The sequence below is a fragment of the Oncorhynchus masou genome, chromosome 3, assembly GCF_036934945.1.
Source record: "Oncorhynchus masou masou isolate Uvic2021 chromosome 3, UVic_Omas_1.1, whole genome shotgun sequence".
Taxonomy (NCBI): Eukaryota; Metazoa; Chordata; class Actinopteri; order Salmoniformes; family Salmonidae; genus Oncorhynchus; species Oncorhynchus masou.
The window spans coordinates 12,444,285-12,467,802 of record NC_088214.1 but is presented as its reverse complement, the minus strand read 5'-3'; the positions used below and the strand labels follow the sequence as shown (position 1 = coordinate 12,467,802).

Sequence of the window (23,518 nt, the reverse complement as noted above, 5' to 3'; positions counted from 1 at the left end):
ACACTGCATTCACAAACTTGCACTGCGTTTGTTGTAAGCCCTCTAGATGGCGCCATGCACACAGCATTGAGATAGAGGTTTAGCCTTTGCAATGGGAGCACTCCAATCCTTTCCATTGTCAACATTGATTATTGGACAACTGTCTGTAAACACTTGTATTGACCCATAACACATGCATTGCTTTTCTGTCAGTCTAGGTTTTGTGAGCTCAGTGAGAACATTCATACATCGCTCACAATGTCAATCAATTCAGGTATAATAGTATTACATACTCAAACATAATTAAGACATTGAGGCAACATAATAACAATTGGTCTAACTCTAAATGTTAACTGCGTGCATGGCATGCACATGTGTGTGTGTGTGTGTGTGTGCATTGAACTTCAGGTGTGTGTGTGTGTGTGTGTGTGTGTGTGTGTGTGTGTGTGTGTGTGTGTGTGTGTGTGCATTGAACTGCAGGTGTGTGTGTGTGTGTGTGTGTGTGTGTGTGTGTGTGTGTGCATTGAACTGTGTGTGTGTGTGTGTGTGTGCATTGTGTGTGTGTGTGTGTGTGTATTGAACTGCAGGTGTGTGTGTGTGTGTGTGTGTGTGTGTGTGTGTGTGTGTGTGTGTCACAGGTGGGATTATTCTGAATTCCAGTATTAGCAGATTGAATTTCTGTTTTTAAGACTTTCCCTCAGCTCCATTCATGATTGACAGGCAATATTTGCATGCAGGTTTGTAAGTATAAATATTTTGCTAGGGATACAGCTTAACAGTCAAGAACAACAATGGAAATACATATGGGGGAAAAACACATGAAAAACATAGCATTGAGGCTGTTGTAAATTACACTGAAAGTGTAAAAACATCAATAAAAAACAACCAAATAAAATATACAGTTATGATATTTAACTGAGGGTAAGGCACACTTCAATAATAATATAATCGCTTACGTGCACATGGAGTACTTCATATTACAGAAGAACAGAAAATACTTTAGACAAAGCTCTCAACAGTGTTCACCTGAATACCTTCTCCTTTCCCCTTATACAGTGTAAGACCCATAATGCAGTTCTTCTCAGTTATATTGCACCATCTTTTGTGTTGGATATGTCTCATATCGCTGTGCGTTAAAGGGGTGAATGTCATTTTTGGAGTTTACTGATATGGCCCAGTTTGAACTAGCCTTAGCTTCTCCTTGCGAGGCTCGCAGAGCGAACATGATCTCGATGTTTGGCTACGCGGGAACATAGAAGTCTATGTGCAACACAAATCTGGTTGACTGTCTAAAAGATCTAACGATCTAACAACCTATTTCACGATCCCTGCATCATTCGGAGATGGATCAATCCTCATTTTGAGATCCCCAGGCCGGTCTTCATGTATTCGTAGACCACATAGCTGATGCTCACAGCAGGAATGACTTTCATGAAGTTGGGCAGGATACCCCGGTAGAGTCCAAAGAACCCCTCGTTAGCCAGGATCCCCTTCACTAGCCCACTCATGGTGGACTTGTCTGACGCATCCAGAGTTGCTGTGAAACAGATAGTGAAAGAAAGGACGCAGGAGTAAAATAAAAGGTTAGTTTGTTCACACTTACTACCTCAGGTTGGCACTTAGTTTCTCTCTCATGGCAATCAGGTGATCTCTGTTTTACCATAGAGTAAAAAAATGTATTTTATGATTAAGTAGCAGATGGTTTTATTCATCAAATATTTATTTCTGTGCTGCTGGAGAGCTTTGACAGTAAATAGGTGAATTTTGTATGTCCATTGTTTTTCGTCTTGAATCAATAAAGTAGTAACAGATGCATTTTGATTGCCATGCATTACCCTGCGCCTGCATGCGTGTGCGGAGCAGGGCGAGGGGGTAGCTGGCCAGCTGGCCACACGTGCTGGAGATGGTGCCACATCCTAACAGCACCAGGATGCCAGGGTTGGCCGTGTCTTTGGCATAGCGGGACAACCAGGCATTCTTCAGACTCTAGGGTACACAAACACAGAGTGGGGCAATCAACAAGGATCATTTAGGGATGAGACAGCCACCACAGGTAATCTGTGTTCAGACAGTGGTCACAGTGCTGTAAGTCTTCCCTCATTTAGACAAACGCAATTCAGTGGATTCACTGGATTTAATTCTTAAGTCCTGAAAAACTTGTAAGATGATGGAATTCTCTGTTTTAGCAATACATGTCAGTGAACTGTAAAGCATTGTGTTACTGTAATGAGGAATAGCATTGACTCAGTGATATGAATCCTCAGCCTGCAGACCTCGTAAACAGCTAGGTCGATGCCAGCATAGGGAATGATGCCGATCATGTTGGGAGTGTAGCCTTTATAGAAGGCTTTGATGCCCTCTTTCCTCAGAATCTTCTTGGCACAGTCAAACATTCCATTATACTGCCCAGTTTTCCCCAGAGTCAGTCTGGTCTTCATGACCTAAAAAGAGGAAACAGAGAGGGCGAGTAACCGTGTAAATGCACTGCTTTACGAGAAGCCAAAATGACTGGTGTGCCATCTAATGCCACTATCTAGCGGGACAGAAGTTTGAGCCTATTTACATAGCTTATTTGTCATGAATACATAGTAGCAACACAAAGATTTGCACTCTTGTTTAAACATTTTTACGCTCAAGATACAGTGGGCTCCAAAAGTATTGGGACAGTGACAGACGCTTTTGTGACGGCTGGAGCCACTACTTTTATATGGGTGGTTATTTTGCAAGCGCCATGCTCTACCGACTGAGCCACACAGGACCCATTGTATTCAAGCACTTTGGATTTTAAATGATACAATGACTGAGGTTATACATGACAATCAACATGTATATGTTACTACTTTATTGATGGAAGATGAAAAACAATGGACATACAAAAATCACATTTACTGTCAAAGCTCTCCAGCAGCACTGAAATAAATATTTGACTAATAAAACCATCTACTGCTTAATAATGTAAATTCACTTTTTTTAAACTCTGTCACCTTTAATTTTAGGGTATTTTCATCACAGTCACCTCATTTTAGGGGACCAAAAGTATTGGGACAAATTCACTTATATGTGTATTAAAGTAGTCAAAAGTTTAGTATTTGGTCCCATATTCACAGCACGTAATGCCAACATTAAGCTTGTGACTCTAGTAACTTTTTGGATGCGTTTGCAGTTTGTTTTGGTTGTGTTTCAGATTATTTTGTACCCAAATAGAAATGAATGGTAAATAATGTATTGTGTCAGTTTGGAGTCACTTTTATTGTAAATAAGAATATAATATTTCTAAACACTTCTACATTAATGTGGATGCTACCATGACTACGGATAATTCTGAATGAGAAAGTTAGACCTACAAATATCATACCCCCCAAAAATGATACCTTCCCTGTTACTGTAATGGTGAGAGGTTAGCATGTCTTGGGGGTATGATATAAAATGCTACCTTCCCTGTTACTGTAATGGTGAGAGGTTAGCATGTCTTGGGTGTATGATGTAAAAGGCTAACCTTCCTTGCTATTGTAATGGTGAGTGGTTAGCTTGTCTTGGGGGTATGATATAAAATGCTACCTTCCCTGTTATTGTAATGGTGTGAGGTTAGCATGTCTTGGGGGTATGATATAAAATGCTATCTTCCCTGTTATTGTAATGGTGAGTGGTTAGCTTGTCTTGGGGGTATGATATAAAATGCTACCTTCCCTGTTATTGTAATGGTGAGAGGTTAGCATGTCTTGGGGGTATGATATAAAATGCTACCTTCCCTGTTATTGTAATGGTGAGAGGTTAGCATGTATTGGGGGTATGATATAAAATGCTACCTTCCCTGTTATTGTAATGGTGAGTGGTTAGCTTGTCTTGGGGGTATGATATAAAATGCTACCTTCCCTGTTATTGTAATGGTGTGAGGTTAGCATGTCTTGGGTGTATGATATAAAATGCTACCTTCCCTGTTATTGTAATGGTGAGTGGTTAGCTTGTCTTGGGGGTATGATATAAAATGCTACCTTCCCTGTTATTGTAATGGTGTGAGGTTAGCATGTCTTGGGGGTATGATATAAAATGCTACCTTCCCTGTTATTGTAATGGTGAGTGGTTAGCTTGTCTTGGGGGTATGATATAAAATGCTACCTTCCCTGTTATTGTAATGGTGAGAGGTTAGCATGTCTTGGGGGTATGATATAAAATGCTACCTTCCCTGTTATTGTAATGGTGAGAGGTTAGCATGTATTGGGGGTATGATATAAAATGCTACCTTCCCTGTTATTGTAATGGTGAGTGGTTAGCTTGTCTTGGGGGTATGATATAAAATGCTACCTTCCCTGTTATTGTAATGGTGTGAGGTTAGCATGTCTTGGGGGTATGATATAAAATGCTACCTTCCCTGTTATTGTAATGGTGAGTGGTTAGCTTGTCTTGGGGGTATGATATAAAATGCTACCTTCCCTGTTATTGTAATGGTGAGAGGTTAGCATGTATTGGGAGTATGATATAACATGCTACCTTCCCTGTTATTGTAATGGTGAGTGGTTAGCTTGTCTTGGGGGTATGATATAAAATGCTACCTTCCCTGTTATTGTAATGGTGAGTGGTTAGCTTGTCTTGGGGGTATGATATAAAATGCTACCTTCCCTGTTATTGTAATGGTGTGAGGTTAGCTTGTCTTGGGGGTATGATATAAAATGCTACCTTCCCTGTTATTGTAATGGTGAGAGGTTAGCATGTCTTGGGGGTATGATATAAAATGCTACCTTCCCTGTTATTGTAATGGTGAGTGGTTAGCTTGTCTTGGGGGTATGATATAAAATGCTACCTTCCCTGTTATTGTAATGGTGAGTGGTTAGCTTGTCTTGGGGGTATGATATAAAATGCTACCTTCCCTGTTATTGTAATGGTGAGAGGTTAGCATGTATTGGGGGTATGATATAAAATGCTACCTTCCCTGTTATTGTAATGGTGAGTGGTTAGCTTGTCTTGGGGGTATGATATAAAATGCTACCTTCCCTGTTATTGTAATGGTGTGAGGTTAGCTTGTCTTGGGGGTATGATATAAAATGCTACCTTCCCTGTTATTGTAATGGTGAGTGGTTAGCTTGTCTTGGGGGTATGATATAAAATGCTACCTTCCCTGTTATTGTAATGGTGAGAGGTTAGCATGTCTTGGGGGTATAATATAAAATGCTACCTTCCCTGTTATTGTAATGGTGAGAGGTTAGCATGTATTGGGGGTATGATATAAAATGCTACCTTCCCTGTTATTGTAATGGTGTGAGGTTAGCATGTCTTGGGGGTATGATATAAAATGCTACCTTCCCTGTTATTGTAATGGTGAGTGGTTAGCTTGTCTTGGGGGTATGATATAAAATGCTACCTTCCCTGTTATTGTAATGGTGAGAGGTTAGCATGTATTGGGGGTATGATATAACATGCTACCTTCCCTGTTATTGTAATGGTGAGTGGTTAGCTTGTCTTGGGGGTATGATATAAAATGCTACCTTCCCTGTTATTGTAATGGTGAGTGGTTAGCTTGTCTTGGGGGTATGATATAAAATGCTACCTTCCCTGTTATTGTAATGGTGTGAGGTTAGCTTGTCTTGGGGGTATGATATAAAATGCTACCTTCCCTGTTATTGTAATGGTGAGAGGTTAGCATGTCTTGGGGGTATGATATAAAATGCTACCTTCCCTGTTATTGTAATGGTGAGAGGTTAGCATGTATTGTAATTGTAATGGTGAGAGGTTAGCATGTCTTGGGGGTATGATATAAAATCCTACCTTCCCTGTTATTGTAATGGTGAGAGGTTAGCTTGTCTTGGGGGTATGATATAAAATGCTAACCTTCCCTGTTATTGTAATGGTGAGAGGTTAGCTTGTCTTGGGGGTATGATATAAAATGCTAACCTTCCCTATTATTGTAATGGTGAGAGGTTAGCTTGTCTTGGGGGTATGATATAAAATGCTAACCTTCCCTGTTATTGTAATGGTGAGAGGTTAGCATGTCTTGGGTGTATGATATAAAATGCTAACCTTCCCTGTTATTGTAATGGTGAGAGGTTAGCTTGTCTTGGGGGTATGATATAAAATGCTAACCTTCCCTGTTATTGTAATGGTGAGAGGTTAGCTTGTCTTGGGGGTATGATATAAAATGCTACCTTCCCTGTTATTGTAATGGTGAGTGGTTAGCTTGTCTTGGGGGTATGATATAAAATGCTAACCTTCCCTGTTATTGTAATGGTGAGAGGTTAGCATGTCTTGGGTGTATGATGTAAAATGCTAACCTTCCCTGTTATTGTAATGGTGAGAGGTTAGCATGTCTTGGGTGTATGATATAAAATGCTAACCTTCCCTGTTATTGTAATGGTGAGAGGTTAGCATGTCTTGGGGGTATTTACAAATCTTATTTACAGTAAACGTGACTTCAAAATGACACAATACATTGTTTACCATTGCTTACCATTCATTTCTATTGGGCACAAAATAATCTGAAACACAACCAAGACAAATGTGTAGAGTCACAAGCTTGATGTAGTCATTGTGTGCTATGAATATTGGACCAAATACTTAACTTTTTACTACTTTAATACACATACAAGTGAATTTGTTCCAATACTTTAGGTCCCCTAAAAGGTTCTGTACGGTTATGGATGAAAAACCCTCAAATTAAAGTTGACAGTCTGCACTTGAACCTCATAGTCACTGTAAATGCTGGAGAATAGAGCCAAAATGACAACAAATAAATGTGTCACGGTCAATACTTTTGGAGCTCACTGTATTTCTGAGAAGTTGCATTTCTCTCTCACCAAGATCAAAATGTTTCATGAATGACACGTGATGAAATTGACCGCAGAAGACGGAAATGTCTTTGGAATGTTAATAGAATACTTGATTAAATGAATACCAGAGACCTGAAAGTGACATTGGGAGGTGACAATGGGTGGTCTCACCTCCATGGGGTAGATGGACGACTGGGCCGTGGCGCCTGCCAGAGAGCCAGCCATGAACCTCTGGTAGGTCTGGACCTTCTCTCCCTCTGGAGTCAGCAGCTTCTTATACTGACAGGTGAGAGATGCGTCATGAAGACAACACAGAGATACTATCACAACATTTACACTTTCTTCCACCTTCCCCCTCTTTCTCTGTCCGTCTTCCCTCTCTTGCTCTGTCCGTCTTCCATCTCTGTCTGTCTGTCTTCCCTGTCTGTCTGTCTTCCCTCTCTTACTTTGGCTGTCTTCCTTCTCTATCTGTCTTCCCTCCCCATCTCTGTCCGTCTTCCCTCTCTTTCTATCTGTCTTCCTGTCTTCTCTCTCTGTCTCCCCATCTCTGTCCGTCTTCCCTCCCCGTCTCTGTCCGTCTTCACTCTCTTTCTATCTGTCTTCCCTCTCCATCTGTCTGTCTTCCCTCTCTGTCTGTCTGTCTTCCCTCTCTCTCTTTCTCTCTCTGTCTGTCTTCCCTCTCTTTCTCTCTCTGTCTGTCTTCCCTATTGCTGTCTGTCTTCCTCTCTCATTCATGTTTCCTTTCCTCACTATCGTTTGATTCATTTCTTCCAGCTTTCCATATGTCACTATGTCTTTCTCTGTAGGTCAACCTCTTTTTGTCTACCTCCATCAAAGTAAAGATATGAAACAGTGTCCAACCTGTTCGTAGGCCATGAATTTGATAGCGGTCTCAGGGGCGATCTTTAACACGTTGATCCCGTTCCCTCGCCATAGTGAGGCCACGCCCCCTTCCTTAATCATCTGTTTGAATCCTCCCAACAGGGTGATCCGGTTGGACTTGGAGGAGTGGACCTGAAACACAACCACAGGCGTTGTAGATTAGACAATACTGATGGATAGGTAGCATTCCTGTAGTTCTTTTCACTATGTCTCCAACATTTCACTTTGTAAGGGGTTGTAGGCCTAAAAAAAACTCAAAACAAAATGTGTAAGGTTTGTGATAAGGGTTATAGTTAGAAGGTAAATCATATAAAGCGGTCTACATTCGGCCTCCATAGAGTGGTCAGACTGTGACAACCTTTCCGGTGCTCTACCTGCATGAAGACCTTCACCCTGTCCAGGGGGGCGGTGCCTGTGCGAGAGACCGCCCCGGCCATCGCCCCGGCAGCCAGCTGTTTCCACCAGCCTCCCGAGGTCTTCTCCTCCTCAGTGAACTCATCAGGGATGGCAATACTCTCTCCTATGTCCAGCACCTGGTGAATAAAAAATATTAGCTTGAACAGGTGCCAAACTGCTGGGACAGGAATTCTGTACGATCAATAAATGTATTCTTGTAATAATTATTATAGTAAACTGTTCAGTCGGTCTTTCATGTTGTTCCAACTTCCCATTCTTCATCAGATTGCCCATAAGAAACCTTCGAGCTATAGTAAGTAACAGATGTGGTCAATACAGTGCCAAGGCCTAACCAGACTGCTACCTCCCCAACCAGCAGGTCAATTCTCATACAGTGCTGAAACTGTCTACCAACACCTACTACAGATGTATTATCTTCATTTGACCAGTTTTGTCAAAGGATAAAATAACCCTGCAGCAGGACAATTAGAATATAGATTTTTTTTAAGTGATAATTTCTAACAGGAAATTAGTTTTGATAGGCTACAGTACAGACGTGGCCAAAAGTTTTGAGAATGACACAAATACTAATTTTCACAAAGTCTGCTGATATTTTTGTCGGATGTTACTATGGAATACAAGCATTTCATAAGTGTCAAAGGCTTTTATTGACAATTGCATGAAGTTGATGCAAAGAGTCAATATTTGCAGTGTTGACCCTTTTTCAAGACCTTTGCAATCCGCCTTGGCATGCTGTCAATTTACTTCTGGGCCACATCCTGACTGATGGCAGCCCATTCTTGCTTAATCAATGCTTGGAGTTTGTCAGAATTTGTGGGTTTTTGTTTGTCCACCCACCTCTTGAGGATTAACCACAAGTTCTCAATGGAGATTAAGGTCTGGGGAGTTTCCTGGCTATGGATCCAAAATATCAATGTTTTGTTCCCGGAGCCACTTAGTTATCACCTTTGCCTTATGTCAAGGTGCTCCATCATGCTGGAAAAGGCATTGTTCGTCACCAAACTGTTCCTGGATGGTTGGGAGAAGTTGCTCTCTTGTGAGTGAGCCCACTCCCTTGGCTTAGAAGCAACCCCACACATGAATGGTCTCAGGATGCTTTACTGTTGGCATGATACAGGACTGATGGTAGCGCTCACCTTGTCATCTCCGGACAAGCTTTTTTCCGGATGCCCCAAACAATTGGAAAGGTGATATATCAGAGAAAATGACTTTACCCCAATCCTCAGCAGTCCAATCCCTGTACCTTTTGGAGAGTATCAATCTGTCCCTGATGTTTTTCCTGGACAGAAGTGGCTTCTTTGCTGCCCTTCTTGACACCAGTCCATCCTCCAAAAGTCTTCGCCTCACTGTGCGTGCAGATGCACTCACACCTGCCTGCTGCCATTCCTAAAGAAAGCTCTGTACTGGTGGTGCCCCGATCCCGCAGCTGAATCAACTTTAGGAGACGGTCCTGGCGCTTGCTGGACTTTCTTGGGCGCCCTGAAGCCTTCTTCACAACAATTGAACCGCTCTCCTTGAAGTTCTTGATGATCCGACAAATGGTTGATTTAGATGCAATCTTACTGGCAGCAATATCCTTGCCTGTGAAGCCCTTTTTGTGCAAAGCAATGATGACGGCACATGTTTCCTTGCAGGTAACCATGGTTGACAGAGGAAGAAAAATTGTTCCAAGCACCACCCTCCTTTTGAAGCTTCCAGTCTGTTATTCAAACTCAATCAGCATGACAGAGTGATCTCCAGCCTTGTCCTTGTCAACACTCACACCTGTGTTAATGAGAGAATCACTGACATGATGTCAGCTGGTCCTTTTGTGGCAGGGCTGAAATGCAGTGGACATTTTTGGGGGGATTCAGTTCATTTGCATGGCAAACAGGGACTTTGCAATTAATTGCAATTCATCTGATCACTCTTCATAACATTCTGGAGTATATGCAAATTGCCATCATACAAACTGAGGCAGCAGACTTTGTGAAAATTACTATTTGTGTCATTCTCAAAAAAAATTGGCCACGACTGTAGGCTTTAGTTTAGGTCCATTTTGGATATACTTGAACATCGTAGTGGAGAACAATATATATCTTGTGTAATTAAACTATATATAACAGAGGTTGTTGATGTGTATGGCTGCATTTCAGAGACATAGTTGTACCTTTGAATGTCGCAGTAGTAGGACATTTATTATGTTTGGTACTTTAGCGTTTGAGCGAGAGAGAGAGAGAGAGAGAGAGAGAGAGAACTGTAGGTGTTCAGTGAATTTATGGAAATCACGAAGCTCATTTGAATTCTCAGTAACAGAGTGATCAAATGAAGATACTACATCTGTATCCCACCACAAACAGTGACACAAGCAGTAACAGTAACACCCTTTTAACAGGTAGTCTCAACAGTATGTTATGGAAGGCGCTCACTATTTGCTAGAAATAAACTTTGCAAGATAACCCCGCTGGAGATAAGCAAAAACAGTACATTTTCTGATGAAAGTCAAAAGTCAAAGTCAAAGTGGAAACAGCACTGTACTCCACACTGTTTGACAGTTAAACGTCTGTTACAGAGAATATTCTAGAAGGCCTACATTCACTGTACTGCTTGATCTGGAGGCTGCTTTAGGTAATCTGTGTCTTATTATTTAGCATTGTGGTGAGGCTGTTGGTCAATGCATTTCCATTACAAGGCCCAAAGACAGACACAAACATTATCTCAATCTGAATTATTGATGGCCCTTAATTGATTTGAAAAATTGGACAGGAGTTTTTATCCCATATTGTTGCTTACACCCATCAAGTTCCTTCATTCCTTCAAGAGACGGACGTGTGTGTGCTGTGTTTGTGTGTGACGTGTGTGCGCACTAGGACTGGGTGACCCCACTGACCGTGGAGTGTTTCCAGTAGCGTACGATCTCGTTCAGGTTATGGGCAGGGTTGAACAGGAAGTGATCCCTCCACTCGTTCCAGTCCACCATCATGGTACCATCGATGTCCATGCTGCACAGGCAGGATATGAGGTTAAAGAGCAGGATAGTAACAGTACTAGCCTGGTTGCCATTCTGCATCTGCTTTAGCCAACTTTACTACTTTTGTTGCAGCCCAGCACTAACACTGATTCAACAAATCAATGGTTTTCTGATTAGTTGATTAGTTTAATATAAATTCTTAGAGTAGGGCTGCACGATATGGGCAAATATTTTCATCAAATATTTGAATTGTGATTTGATGTGCGATAACAATCTAAACACTTAGGTAAACTGTTGGAATAATATACCAGTCAAACGTTTGGACTCATTCAAGGGTTTTTCTTTATTTTTACTATTTTCCACATTGTAAAATAATAGTGAAGACATCAAAACTATGAAAGAAAAAAATATGGAATCATGTAGTAACCAAAAAAGTGTTAAACACATCAAAATATATTTTAGATTCTTCAAAGTGGGCAACCTTTTGCCTTGATGACAGCTTTGCACACTCTTAGGATTCTCTCAACCAGCTTCATGAGGAATTATTTTCCAACAGTCTTGAAGGAGTTCCCACATATGCGGAGGACTTTTTGGCTTATTTTCCTTCACTCTGCGGTCCAACTCATCCCAAACCATCTCAATTGGGTTGAGGTCGGGTGATTGTGGAGGCCAGGTCATCTGATGCAGCACTCCATCACTCTCCTTCTTGGTCAAATATCCCTTACACAGCCTGGAGGTGTGTTAGGTCATTGTCCTGTTGATAAACAAATGATAGTCCCACTAAGCGCAAACCAAATGGGATGGCGTATCGCTGCAGAATCCTGTGTTAGCCATACTGGTTAAGTGTGCCTTGAATTCTAAATAAATCACTGACCGTATCACCAGCAAAGCACTCCCACACCATCACACCTCCTCCTCCATGCTTCACGGTCGGAACCACACATGCGGAGAACATCCGTTCACCTACTATGCATCTCACAAAGACACGGCGGTTGGAAGCAAAAATCTCAAATTTGGACTCATCAGACCAAAGGACAGATTTCCACCGGTCCATTGCTCGTGTTTCTTTTAGTTTCTTTTCAGCAATTTGACCATGAAGTCCTGATTCACACAGTCTCCTCTGAACAGTTAATGTTGAGATGTGTCTCTTACTTGAACTCTGTGAATCATTTATTTGGGTGGAAATCTGAGGTGCAGTTAACTCCAATGAACTTGTCCTCTGCAGCAGAGGTAACTCTGGGTCTTCCTTTCCTGTGGCGGTCCCCAAGAGAGATGGTTTTTGCAACTGCACTTGAAGAAACTTTCAGAGCTCTTGAAATTTTCCAGATTGACTGACCTAAAGTAATGATGGACTGTCATTTCTCTTTGCTTATTTTAGTTGTTCTTGCCATAATATGGACTTAGTCTTTTACCAAATAGAGCTGTCTTCTGTATACCCCCTACCTTGTCACAACACAACTGATTGGCTAAAACACATTAAGAAGGAAAGAAATTCCATAAATTAACAAGGCACATCTGTTAATTGAAATGCATTCCAGGTGACTAACTTATGATGCTGGTTGAGAGAATGCCAAGAGTATGCAAAGCTGTCATCAAGGCAAAGGGTGGCTACTTTGAAGAATCTCAAATATAAACTATATTTTGATTTGTTTAACACTTTTTTAGTTACTACATGATTCCATGCAGGTTTTTTTCATAGTTGTGATGTCTTCACTATTTTTCTACAATGTAGAAAATAGTAAAAATAAAGAAAACCCTGGAATAAGTAGGTGCGTCCAAACTTTTGACTGGTACTGTTAATAGAATGACTTCTATTAAGAAGCAAAGTGGAAAGCAGCATCATTCTGGTTTGGACCAATCGGTTGACTGCATTTGACTCAACAGAACCGCATGCAAATGTACAGTAAATCTAACAGCATGGAGGAACTGTACAGCTTAAGTGACATGGAGCGGGGCTTGTTGTGTGTGGGAAACAGCTGAAAGAGGAGAAAAACCTGAGTAAACTATAAAAGTGGACATTACCCACGGCTGAGATGCGTTTCCAAATATTGCGATATGGATCTCTTGCGATATGGATATTGCACATGTCAATATTGCGATTTCAATGTAAATTCGATTTATTGTCAGCCCTGGGTTAGAGTACGAAATGCAAGCAATGAGTGATTTATGAGGACAAACCTTTGTAGGATGGTCTGGGCCTCTTCCTGGGTGATGTCCATGCCCAGCTCTTCAAGGGACTGCTTAATCTCAGAGGCATCGATGCGCCCTGGAGGAAATTATGGAAACATTTCAATGTGTTGTTTAAGTACATTCTGCACCTAAATGCTGATAAGTATGATGCTTGTTCAATCATGCCTTGTTGCTTTATAACAGTGATATTATTACATTGATATGAGAATTGTGTCATTCTGACAGGTCTCATCATGTACTGTTCTTCTTCTAAACTATCGAAATAAACATTTCATATAAAAATGATAATACCGTCGTTGTTTTTGTCCAAGCTCTTGAACGTAAGGCGCAGTTTCTTTTCATGCTCTTTCAGATATTTGTTGAACTCGTTGAAGTCAAGCCCTCCATCTTTGTTTTTGTCACCGGACGATACAATTTTCTGTGTAGACACAAATGGGAGGGTTATTTTATTTGCCTCACTGTAGTAAGTTTAACCCTTCATTGTCTATGAAGTAAGCTACTCTGCAAGGTTACTCATCACACAAGACTCAGGAAACCCTGACAAAGACAGGAACTGTATAACATTCCTATACTGTGTATTGTTATAGAGTTGATGTAACTGTAGAGCTACAAGAGCATGCTGTGCACGTGACTGAATACTGAACGGTAATGAATATTTCAAACTGTCTGGAGATGACTTAGTCAATGGGATGGGGATGTTCCACTGTAGCTGGTAACAGATACCAAAAGATCTCTTTTCATTCCCTGGTACTGTGGAGGAAGTAGCCTTTTCTCTCCTTCGACCAATGGTGCACTAGTTCTCAGCGTTGACTAATTCTCTGAGAACTAGTGCAACATTGATCGATGACAGAAAAGTCTAGTGATGAAAGTGATGAACTATTCTGTGGATGTCATATTGACGATGAAACCGATCTGTGTGTCCCGCAAGATAAACCAGCCCCAGGCCTGTGTCCACAAAGCATAGAGTAGGAGTGCTGATCTAGGATCAGGGCCTCATCTGTCCATATAGTCCTATTCATTATGATCTAAAAGGCTAAACTAATTCTACACTCTTAGAAAAAAAGGGTTCCAAAGGGGTTCTTTGGCTGTCCCTATATAGGAGAACCCTTTTCGGTTCCAGGTAAACCCATTTTTGGGTCTAGATAGAACCCTATGTGGAAAAGGTTCTACATGGAACCCAAAACAGTTCTACTTGATACCAAAAGGGTTCTACCTGGAACAAACAAGGGTTCTTCAAAGGGTTCTCCAATGGAGACAGCCGAAGAACCGTTTTAGATTCTAGAGATGACCTTTTTTCTAAGAGTGTAGATCAGCACTTCTACTCTGAGAATGTGTGGATACAGGCCCATGCCTGCACTGATAACCCCAGGCACTGTTCTATCTCTCCTGGATATGACACGTGACAGGGGAGGAACTGGTTGGAAGACTAAAGTTTAGATAGAACAGTACTTAGTTTATATAAAGTTATATTTACAGGACACATGCGCATACTACAGGAAAATTCCCTACATATGAGTGAATGGATGAATAGTCTAAGGAATGAGAATGTCATATGTTCATTTAATTGCTACCTATATGTCCCACTAGCTTGGTCCCAGATCTGTTTGTGCTTTTGCCTACACCGTTGTCATTGTAAAGACAATATTTTGCATGACAATTCCATAAAGAGTTGGTAAAAGAGCAGAAAACGAACTGGGACCCAGGCTAATGTCCCTCTCCCAATTGAATCACTGAGCTATGTATAATAATAACTGAATAGATTGCTTGGAAATAGAACATAATGGCTCTTCATTGCATGTGCATTTACCTGCGCTGCACCTTTGCGGAATGATATGCCCATTGCGGTTAGGCCTGCTCTCAATTCGGCAACATCCACCTTCCCATCCTTGTTGGTGTCCAGTTTATCGAACAGGTCCTGGTATGACCTTTGACTGTCGGGATCCCAGCATCGGGAGTCCGTTAGTATAAATCCTCTTATAACCTGATACATTGTTGCGGTTGGCAAAGAGGCAATAGATAGGGCCTTGTCTTATCTTTTTCAGAAAGTTGAATGCATAGCAATATTGAAAACCACAGCTTGGGAAAATATAGCCATTGGTATGCGGTCTGTCGTCTTAATCAGTCGGTCGTTGTAATTATCTCCGTTCGCGACAAGATAAATAACGATAAACGAAATGTGTGACGACGATCTTACACAGCTCCATACTCCCTGCAAATACTGCTGCATATCCAGCAAATAACCTGAAATCCACTCATCCAGGCTGCAGTCAAATTGAGGGCGTGGTATAATAAGGAATGAGGCAAACAACGCGAGGGGAGTTGCCCATACTGAGCTATGCTCGGAGAGACCCTGGCTGTTTTGCACAGTTTAAAAAAATGTTTACCTTTATTTAACTAGGCAAGTCAGTTAAGAACAAATTATTATTTACAATGACGGTCTACCCCGGCCAAACCCGGACGACGCTGGGCCAATTGTGCGCGGCTGTAGTGTGATAATAACCTTATCTGTCAATGTTATTATTAACGTGTTTTATAACTGAGATGGCCTATTTAATAGTCATATACTATATACAATGGCTTGCGTTGTATAGAATTCGATTTATTAGGGGCGTTGTCTTACTCTGTAAAGAGTGCAGAGACATTTCCTGTTGAAAACAGTGCCTTCAGAAACTATTCACACCCCTTGACTTTTTCCCCATTTTGTTGTGGTACAGCCTGAATATAAAATTGATTAAATTGAGATGTTGTTTGTCACTGGCTTACACACAATACCCCATAATGTCATAGTGGAATTATGTTTTTAGAAATATATACAAATTAATTAAAAATCAAATGCTGAAATGAATATTAAATCCCGTTGTTATGGCAAGCCTAAACAAGTTCAGGAGTAAAAATGTGCTTAACAATTTGCATAGTACGTTGAATGGACTCACTCTGTGCAATAATAGTGTTTAACATGATTTTTTGAATGACTACTGTACGGTCCCTCAGTCGTGCTGTGAATTTCAAACACAGATTCATCCACAAAGACAGGGAGGTTTTCCAACGCTTCGCAAAGAAGGGCACCTATTGCTAGATGGGGAAATACATTTAAAAAAGCAGACTGAATATCCCTTTGAGCATGGTGCAGTTATTCATTTAACTTTGGATGGTGTATCAATAAACCCAGTCACTACAAAGATAAAGGCACCCTTCCTAAACCAGTTGCCGGAGCGGAAGGAAACCGCTCAGGGATATTACCATTTTTTATTCAACGAGGCAAGTCAGTTAAGAACAAATTCTTATTTACAATGACAGCCTACCCCAGCCAAACCCTAACAATGCTGAACCAATTGTGTGCCGCTCTATGGGACTCCCAATCACAGCAGGTTGTGATACAGCCTGGAATCAAACCAGCATTTGTTGTGATGCCTCTCGCACTGAGATGCAGTGTCTTAGACCGCTGTGCCACTTGGGAGCCCCATGAGGAAAATGCTGACTTTAAAACAGTTACAGTTACAACACTGTAGTTACTCCAGAACCTAATTGGCATAGTGCAAAGAAGAAAACCTGTACAGAATACAAATATTCCAAAACATGCAACAATGCACTAAAGTAATACTCCTCAAAATGTGACAAAGCAATTAACTTGTTGTCCAGAATACTTATTGTCATGTTTGGGACAAATTCAATTCAAGACATTACTGAGTAACACTCTCCATATTTGCAAGCATAGTGGTGGCTGCATCATGTTATGGGTATGCTTGAAATCATTAAGGAGTGGGGAGTTTTTCAGGATAAAAATTAAATGGAATGGGGCTAAGTCTAGGTTAAAGACAAGAGGAAAACCTGATTGTTGCCTGTGCTAAGCTCTATTCCATTTCTTTTTAACCTAAAAAAAAACTCCCTTGTCCTTGCTGAGGACAAGTATACCCATAACATGATGCAGCCACCACCATGCTTGAAAATATGGAGAGTGGTACTCAGTAATGTGCTGTGTTGTATTTTCCCCAAATATAATGCTGTGTATTCACGAGAACAAGTTCCTTTCTTTGTTACATTGTTTTGCAGTATTACATTAGTGCCTAACTGCAAACAGGATGCATGTTTTGGAATATTTGTCATATGTACACCAGGGGTGTCAATCTCAATCAGTGCATGGGCCATATTGATAAAGCACAAGGAATTTGTGGGCCAGACATAGGCTATTATGTTTGCTTTTACAAAACAAATTGCATAGGCCTACAACTGCAACTCAAAATGGCCATTGTTTTATTAGAAAAAATATGTTCCTTCATAATGTCCACTTATGTACATAGGATTCTGTATGTAGCATTTTAACATATTATAACAAGAGAAGCATACATAATATTTGTCCAGCCTTTGCTGCTAATGTTGGCACATGCGCATTATATGCTGCGACCTTAATCAAAAAAGTATTTAATACTCTAACTCCAAATAACAAAAACGTAGCTAGGTTGTAGCAATTAAATGAACATATGACATTCTCATTTCCCTAGACTATTCATCCATTCACTCATATGTAGGGCATTTTCCTGTAGTATATGCATGTGTCCTGTAAATAGAACTTTATATAAACGAAGTAATGTTCTATCTAAACTTAACATTTAAACTTAAACATGTTTTTCATTTTTTTTGCACTGCATGGATCACTGGTGTGGATGAGTGCAGCATTGCTGTATAGCCAGCCTAGGCTACTGCTAAAATGTTGTTGTAATTGGGCTACATGTTTCTCGTTTGCATGCTATTTTGTTGCAGGTTTAGTTTTAAGTTTATTCATTGTCAAGCTTTACAAAACGAATCCAGACTGCAACATTTTAGTAGCCTAGCTCGGACTGTGGTAGGTGTCTGTACACTTTCCCTCCGCTGCGTGTTATCAACTGGAGACACGAAAGGAGTGCAGTTGGCGTTGAATTCTCCGATGAAATCAGGCTGTAATTAGATGACTTGTTGACTGAATTATACTCGCTTGTGTGTCCTATTGTCCTTAAGTGATCATTTATACCCGCATGTGAATCCGTTATTATATAACTTTTTTTCAAACCAAGATACATTCTGTAGGCTACAGCAATGACCCGTTGGAACCGAAACTTGGCATGGACATTTAGCCTACAACATGTTTAAATGTATGGTCTGGTAGAAGATTCGGTCAGTGCCATTATTGATTATATGGTGCCATAAAGCACACTGGCAGGCTCATGTGTGGGTGGGTCTGGGAGGAGGGGTGTGTGTGTGGCAATGCACTACTGTTTGTCGTGCTGCACGTTGGCAGTGCTTCCCGTGACTTGTAGTGCAAAGCATCTCTGGTGGTGTGGAAGCGGGACAAAATTAATTGACAACACAAATCACTGCATGGGTCTGATAGAAATGTGTAAAGTGCGGGATTTGCAGTGAGCCTTCTGTTTGACACTTGCTGTACTGTCACACCCTGGCCTAAGAGAGCATTTTATGTCTCTATTTTGGTTTGGTCAGGGCATGAGTTGGGGTGGGCATTCTATGTTTTGTGTTTCTAGGTTTTCTATTTCTAGGTTTTGGCTGAGTATGGTTCTCAATCAGGGACAGCTGTCTATCGTTGTCTCTGATTGGGAACCATACTTAGGTACCCTTTTCCCCACCTGTGTTTGTGGGAAGTTGACTTTGTTTATGGCACTTAGACTTTGGCTTCACAGTTTGTTTTGTAGTGTTTATTGTTTTGTTGGCGTATTCACCTAAATAAAAAGAAAATGTACGCTCACCACGCTGCACCTTGGTCCTCTCCTTTCATCAGCCGTGACATGTACAGGCTTCCTACTTTTCACTCTGTAATTTATGTTAGTATTGTGGAGTAACTACAGTGTTGTTGATCCATCCTCAGTTATCTCCTATCACAGCCATTAAACTCTGTAACTGTTTTAAAATCCCATTGGCCTCATGAGGAAATCCCTGAGTGGTTTCCTTCCTCTCAGGCAACAGAGTTCGGAAGGATGCCTGTATCTTTCTAATGACTAGGTGTATTGATAAAACATACGAACTGTAATGAATAACTGCACCATGCTCAAAGGGTTATTCAATGTCGGATTTAAAAAAAATGTATTTACCCATCTACCAATAGGTGCCTTTTGCGAACCATTGGAAAACATCCCTGGTCTTTGTGGTTGAATCTGTGCTTGAAATCGACTGAGGGACCTTTCAGAAATATATGTGTAGGGTAGTCATTTAAAAATCATGTTAAACACTATTATTGCACAGAGTGAGTCCATGCAACTTATATTGTGACTCAAGCACAAATGTTTACAAAATAATAAAACACGAAAAGCAGAAATGTCTTTAGTCAATAAGCATTACACTTTTCAAGTTATTTAGGCTTGTCATAAGAAAAGGGTTGGGTTGAATAGTTGACATTTCCGCTTTTCATATTTTATTAATTTGTAAACCTTTCTAAAAACATAATTCCACTTTAACATTATAGGGTATTGTGTGTAGATCAGTGACACAAAATCTAAATGTAATCCATTTTAAATTCAGGCTGTAACACAACAAAATGTGGAAAAAGTCAAGGGGTGTGAATACTTTCTGAAAGCACTGTATGCAGGCGTCTATCTCTAGTGCTGCCTCAATCTCTAGGCTTTGGCAAATGTAAAGTGTAGTCTATAGGATATTCAATTAATTATCTGAAGTCTATATAGTCTGTTTGTCTGGACCTCAAATTATCTCACAATCATTTAGAATGTAGAGGCAGGAATGGGGAAAGTTTACAAATGTAAGTTATGAAGGTATCAACATTGCTCACTAGGTAGCGTTATATCCTTGGGTAGATGGATGATTGAACCGCAAATGACTGAACATGGATTCATAGCGTGCGTTCGTAAAATCACTCTGGATTGCCACGGTGGGTTTAGTTAGAATGCGCTCTGGGCGTTTGTAAATTCAGAGCGTTGTCAGATTATCCGTTCATAAATTCAGAACGTTGTCAGATTATCAGTTCATAAATTCAGAGCGTTGTCAGATTGTCCGTTCATAAATTCAGAGCGTTGTCAGATTGTCCGTTCATAAATTCAGAGCGTTTCGCTCTAGGAGTAGAGCGTTCTGACATCACAACTGCAGTCAAGCACACAAGCTAACTGGCTAAAGTTGGCTCGCTTGCCAGCTACTTCCAGAAACAAACGAGAGCACACCTCACTCTGACCATTTTACTCGCCCCAGCAGAGCTGGTTTGGCTGTTTTCATGTTATCTAGAGCGTTTGTGACTGTAACTATGCTGCTGGCAACAATTTAACAACGTTTTTTGCCGACGTTTACTGACACGGGTCACATTCAACAGGTGTTGCGCATTCCCCATTTCCTCAGTTATTCTGCGCTCTGCCACACTCAGACGAGAGTGCTCTGAAATCGGAGCCAGAGTGATTATATAAGCTATAAAATTGATAGGCTAATGAAGTAGACATTTGGAGTAATTTTATCTAATTCTTTACAATGACTTTACAATGTTCTTCAGTCCCAATTGCACACTCTATTTTCTGTGATTTGAAAACACAGCACCCTCAAATAGAGTGAGCCACCAATAAAAATGTAAACAATGGAGCAAATGCGTCATAGGTCCTTTTGATAATGATAACGTAAGTCAGTTGTACCAAAGATACTGATAACTAACCCCATTTTACTTGTGGTTGTACTGTCAGTAAGGCCGTATTCTTCCAACTCAAAGGACATATACACTGGGTGCACAACACATTAGGAACAAAATCCTTCTTTAACCTGTCTCCTACCCCTACAAGGTATGAAACACAACGGAGAATTGTTACCACATCAACGATGATACATGATTTATGTGCATGACACGCATATACGTTTACATCAGCCATAATAAGCCTTTGTTGATATTCATTCAGGAGCGACAGCTGCGAAGGGGGTTGGGATGGAAGGTGGAAACAATATATTATAAAATGCATATGCAATGTGATTGTGCAGTTACTACCATAAAAAAATACCACATCACGAAAAAAAAAACAACGAATCAATACACATACTAATGTATAGATAACCTACATTTAATTCATGATGTAGGCAATTATAGCCTAATCTCATCATACATTTGTTAATCTTAAATCAGTGTTAAAATTGTTAATTTGAAAACAACTGGCCATCCTTTGTTACAGTAGTGGGCTACTTGTTGTTTTGTTACTATTTTGTTACAACGTATCTAAGGAATATCCATCAGAAACCATATATTGCTGTCATTGGTCGAATGAAAAGAAATGCAGCATTTACACCAATCAGAATAGAACGCGGTGTAAGCGTTTCCTCCTCCATACAAATTGAGAATTTCCCTAATCGTCACATAAATTATGGGTTATGGCCAATGGTTATAGCCAGTAACAACTAGGGGTAGCTAGGCACTGGAGCGTAAAGTTTTTGAATTGACCGACAATCGCTAGCAGACTGAGCTGTCACAGTCAGCCTGTTTCTTTACCGCCTGCTATGTTAGGTTACAGTCTGGCAAGTGTGGAAGAAATCACAGTCAAGAGACTCAAGAAGCTTGAGCTGTGGCTAGCGACCCGACGTACATTATTTACCACAGTTTTCACTAGCTAGCTAGCCTAGTTAGCTACTTTAAACAACGTTAGTTAGGTTAACAATGTCGTTTATTATGACGAAGAAAAATAAATTCAAATTTAAGGTAGATTTCGAGTTGGACGAACTATCGTCTGTACCCTTTGTCAACGGGGTCTTGTTCTGCAAAGTACGGCTCCAAGACGGTGGCTTTACTGAAGAGTCCTCTCGGTAAGAAACTGCCCTTTCTATTTCATTAAGCTAGTTTAAGTTAACAGTTACGTTAAGCAACCCAGGGAGACACAGAGGTGCGACTCGATCGTGGTTAGTTCACTGGCAGTGAGTGGCATTGATCAGTTTGCTAACATTAGCGAGCTAGCTAGCGCCCACACTCAAGAAGACAGTGTGAATATGAGTGATGTGACTGAATGTTTGTTGCTAACTATTAACATAGCAAACAATATCTAATTTAATCAATTATAGAATATGTAGTATTCACACTTGCATGTTGTTTTTACCTCATGTTTCTTATTTTAGTATAGTTAGCTACCATGGTAGTTCATCTGTCATCTTGTTTTGACTGATGGTGAAGCTGCTTGTCTGATTGATCTGACTGACACCGGTCACGACATGTGAGGTTTGCTTGATCTATGATATCTGACAATGTATGTACCTTAAAACGTTGAACAAAACGTCTGGCAACTGAAGGTCACTAGATTTCCAATATGAAATGCCAAGAAAATGTGATTTATTTATCATTTTGTTATAACCAATAGTCCAATATCTCAGACTTTAGACTGGCTAGGTTCTTATTGATCAGACTAGTAGTTGCAAAAACTTGCACATCATTCATCCCCAATCCAAGCCTATTTTCAAGGTAAAAATGGAGATATACTTTCATGTAACCACACCTGCACACCATTTTTTAAATGTAAAAAAAAATAAATCTGTATTGTTGTCTATAACTTATTTTCTTTGGTGCAAATAAATTAAATCAAACAATAACACAAGCTCTAAACAAAACAAACACACATTAAACACTTAATGGGTGCTGCAAAAACCTCCTATCTTACATTGAACAACAACAGTTTCAATAGCCCCCATATGAGACTTCAAAGGATGACCCATACAGTTCAAAAATCTCATTATCTCAATCACTCAAAACATCACTTGATCAACAAGAAATGCTCGCTCTCCAAGGATCCAGAGCCATTGAGACGGCTAGACAGATAAGACCTGGTTTAAAATCAGATCAGTCAAGTTAACAGCATCTTAACAACAGCATCTCAGGATAGGACTTTGTCCATTGCATTTTGAACACTCTTTTCCAGAGTGACTGAGAGTGCATACATTTTCATACTTTCTCCACATTGGTCCCAGGTGGGAATTGAACCCACAACCTTGGTGGTGCAAGCACCATGCACTACCAACTGAGCCACACGGGACCTAAAGAGAGGAAATTAAACAGCTCTAACGGTTCATTGTGGTAATTTAATAAGAGATGGCTCATGTCCAGGGTTGAGGAGTAACGGATTCCATGTAAGGGATTACAAAAAACGGTAACTGTAATCTATTTCGTTACCAGCAAAAAATATTGTAATTAGATTACAGATACCTTTGAAAAACTAGATAATTACTTAGAGGATTACTTTTTTTAATTTTTTTTTTTTTTAATTTTTTATTTATTTTACCTTTATTTAACTCAGGCAAGTTACTAGTCCAACTCTCTAACCACTAGGCTACATTCAGAAAACATTTGTGTAAAAAAAACACTTCTCTGTTTTTTTTATTTTCAAGTTTCAGACGAGTCTGA

At 40.3% G+C, this 23,518-nt stretch overlaps 1 protein-coding gene and 1 pseudogene across 1 annotated transcript; one reads left to right on the top strand and one right to left on the bottom strand.

Moving 5' to 3' along the window:
* Window positions 1-542: 542 nt before the first annotated feature.
* LOC135510293 (mitochondrial adenyl nucleotide antiporter SLC25A24-like) lies at window positions 543-15,438 on the bottom strand. The gene is made up of 10 exons (XM_064931109.1): window positions 14,984-15,438; window positions 13,468-13,594; window positions 13,165-13,252; window positions 10,906-11,017; window positions 7,994-8,152; window positions 7,599-7,751; window positions 6,909-7,016; window positions 2,253-2,420; window positions 1,815-1,965; window positions 543-1,516 (listed from the first exon to the last, which is right to left on the bottom strand). The coding sequence occupies exons 1-10, from the start codon at window positions 15,164-15,166 to the stop codon at window positions 1,335-1,337; spliced, it is 1,431 nt and encodes a 476-aa protein (XP_064787181.1). The 5' UTR covers window positions 15,167-15,438; the 3' UTR covers window positions 543-1,334.
* Window positions 15,439-21,529: 6,091 nt separating this feature from the next.
* LOC135510326 (EEIG family member 2-like) overlaps window positions 21,530-23,518 on the top strand; it is a 37,232-nt pseudogene continuing 35,243 nt past the window's right edge.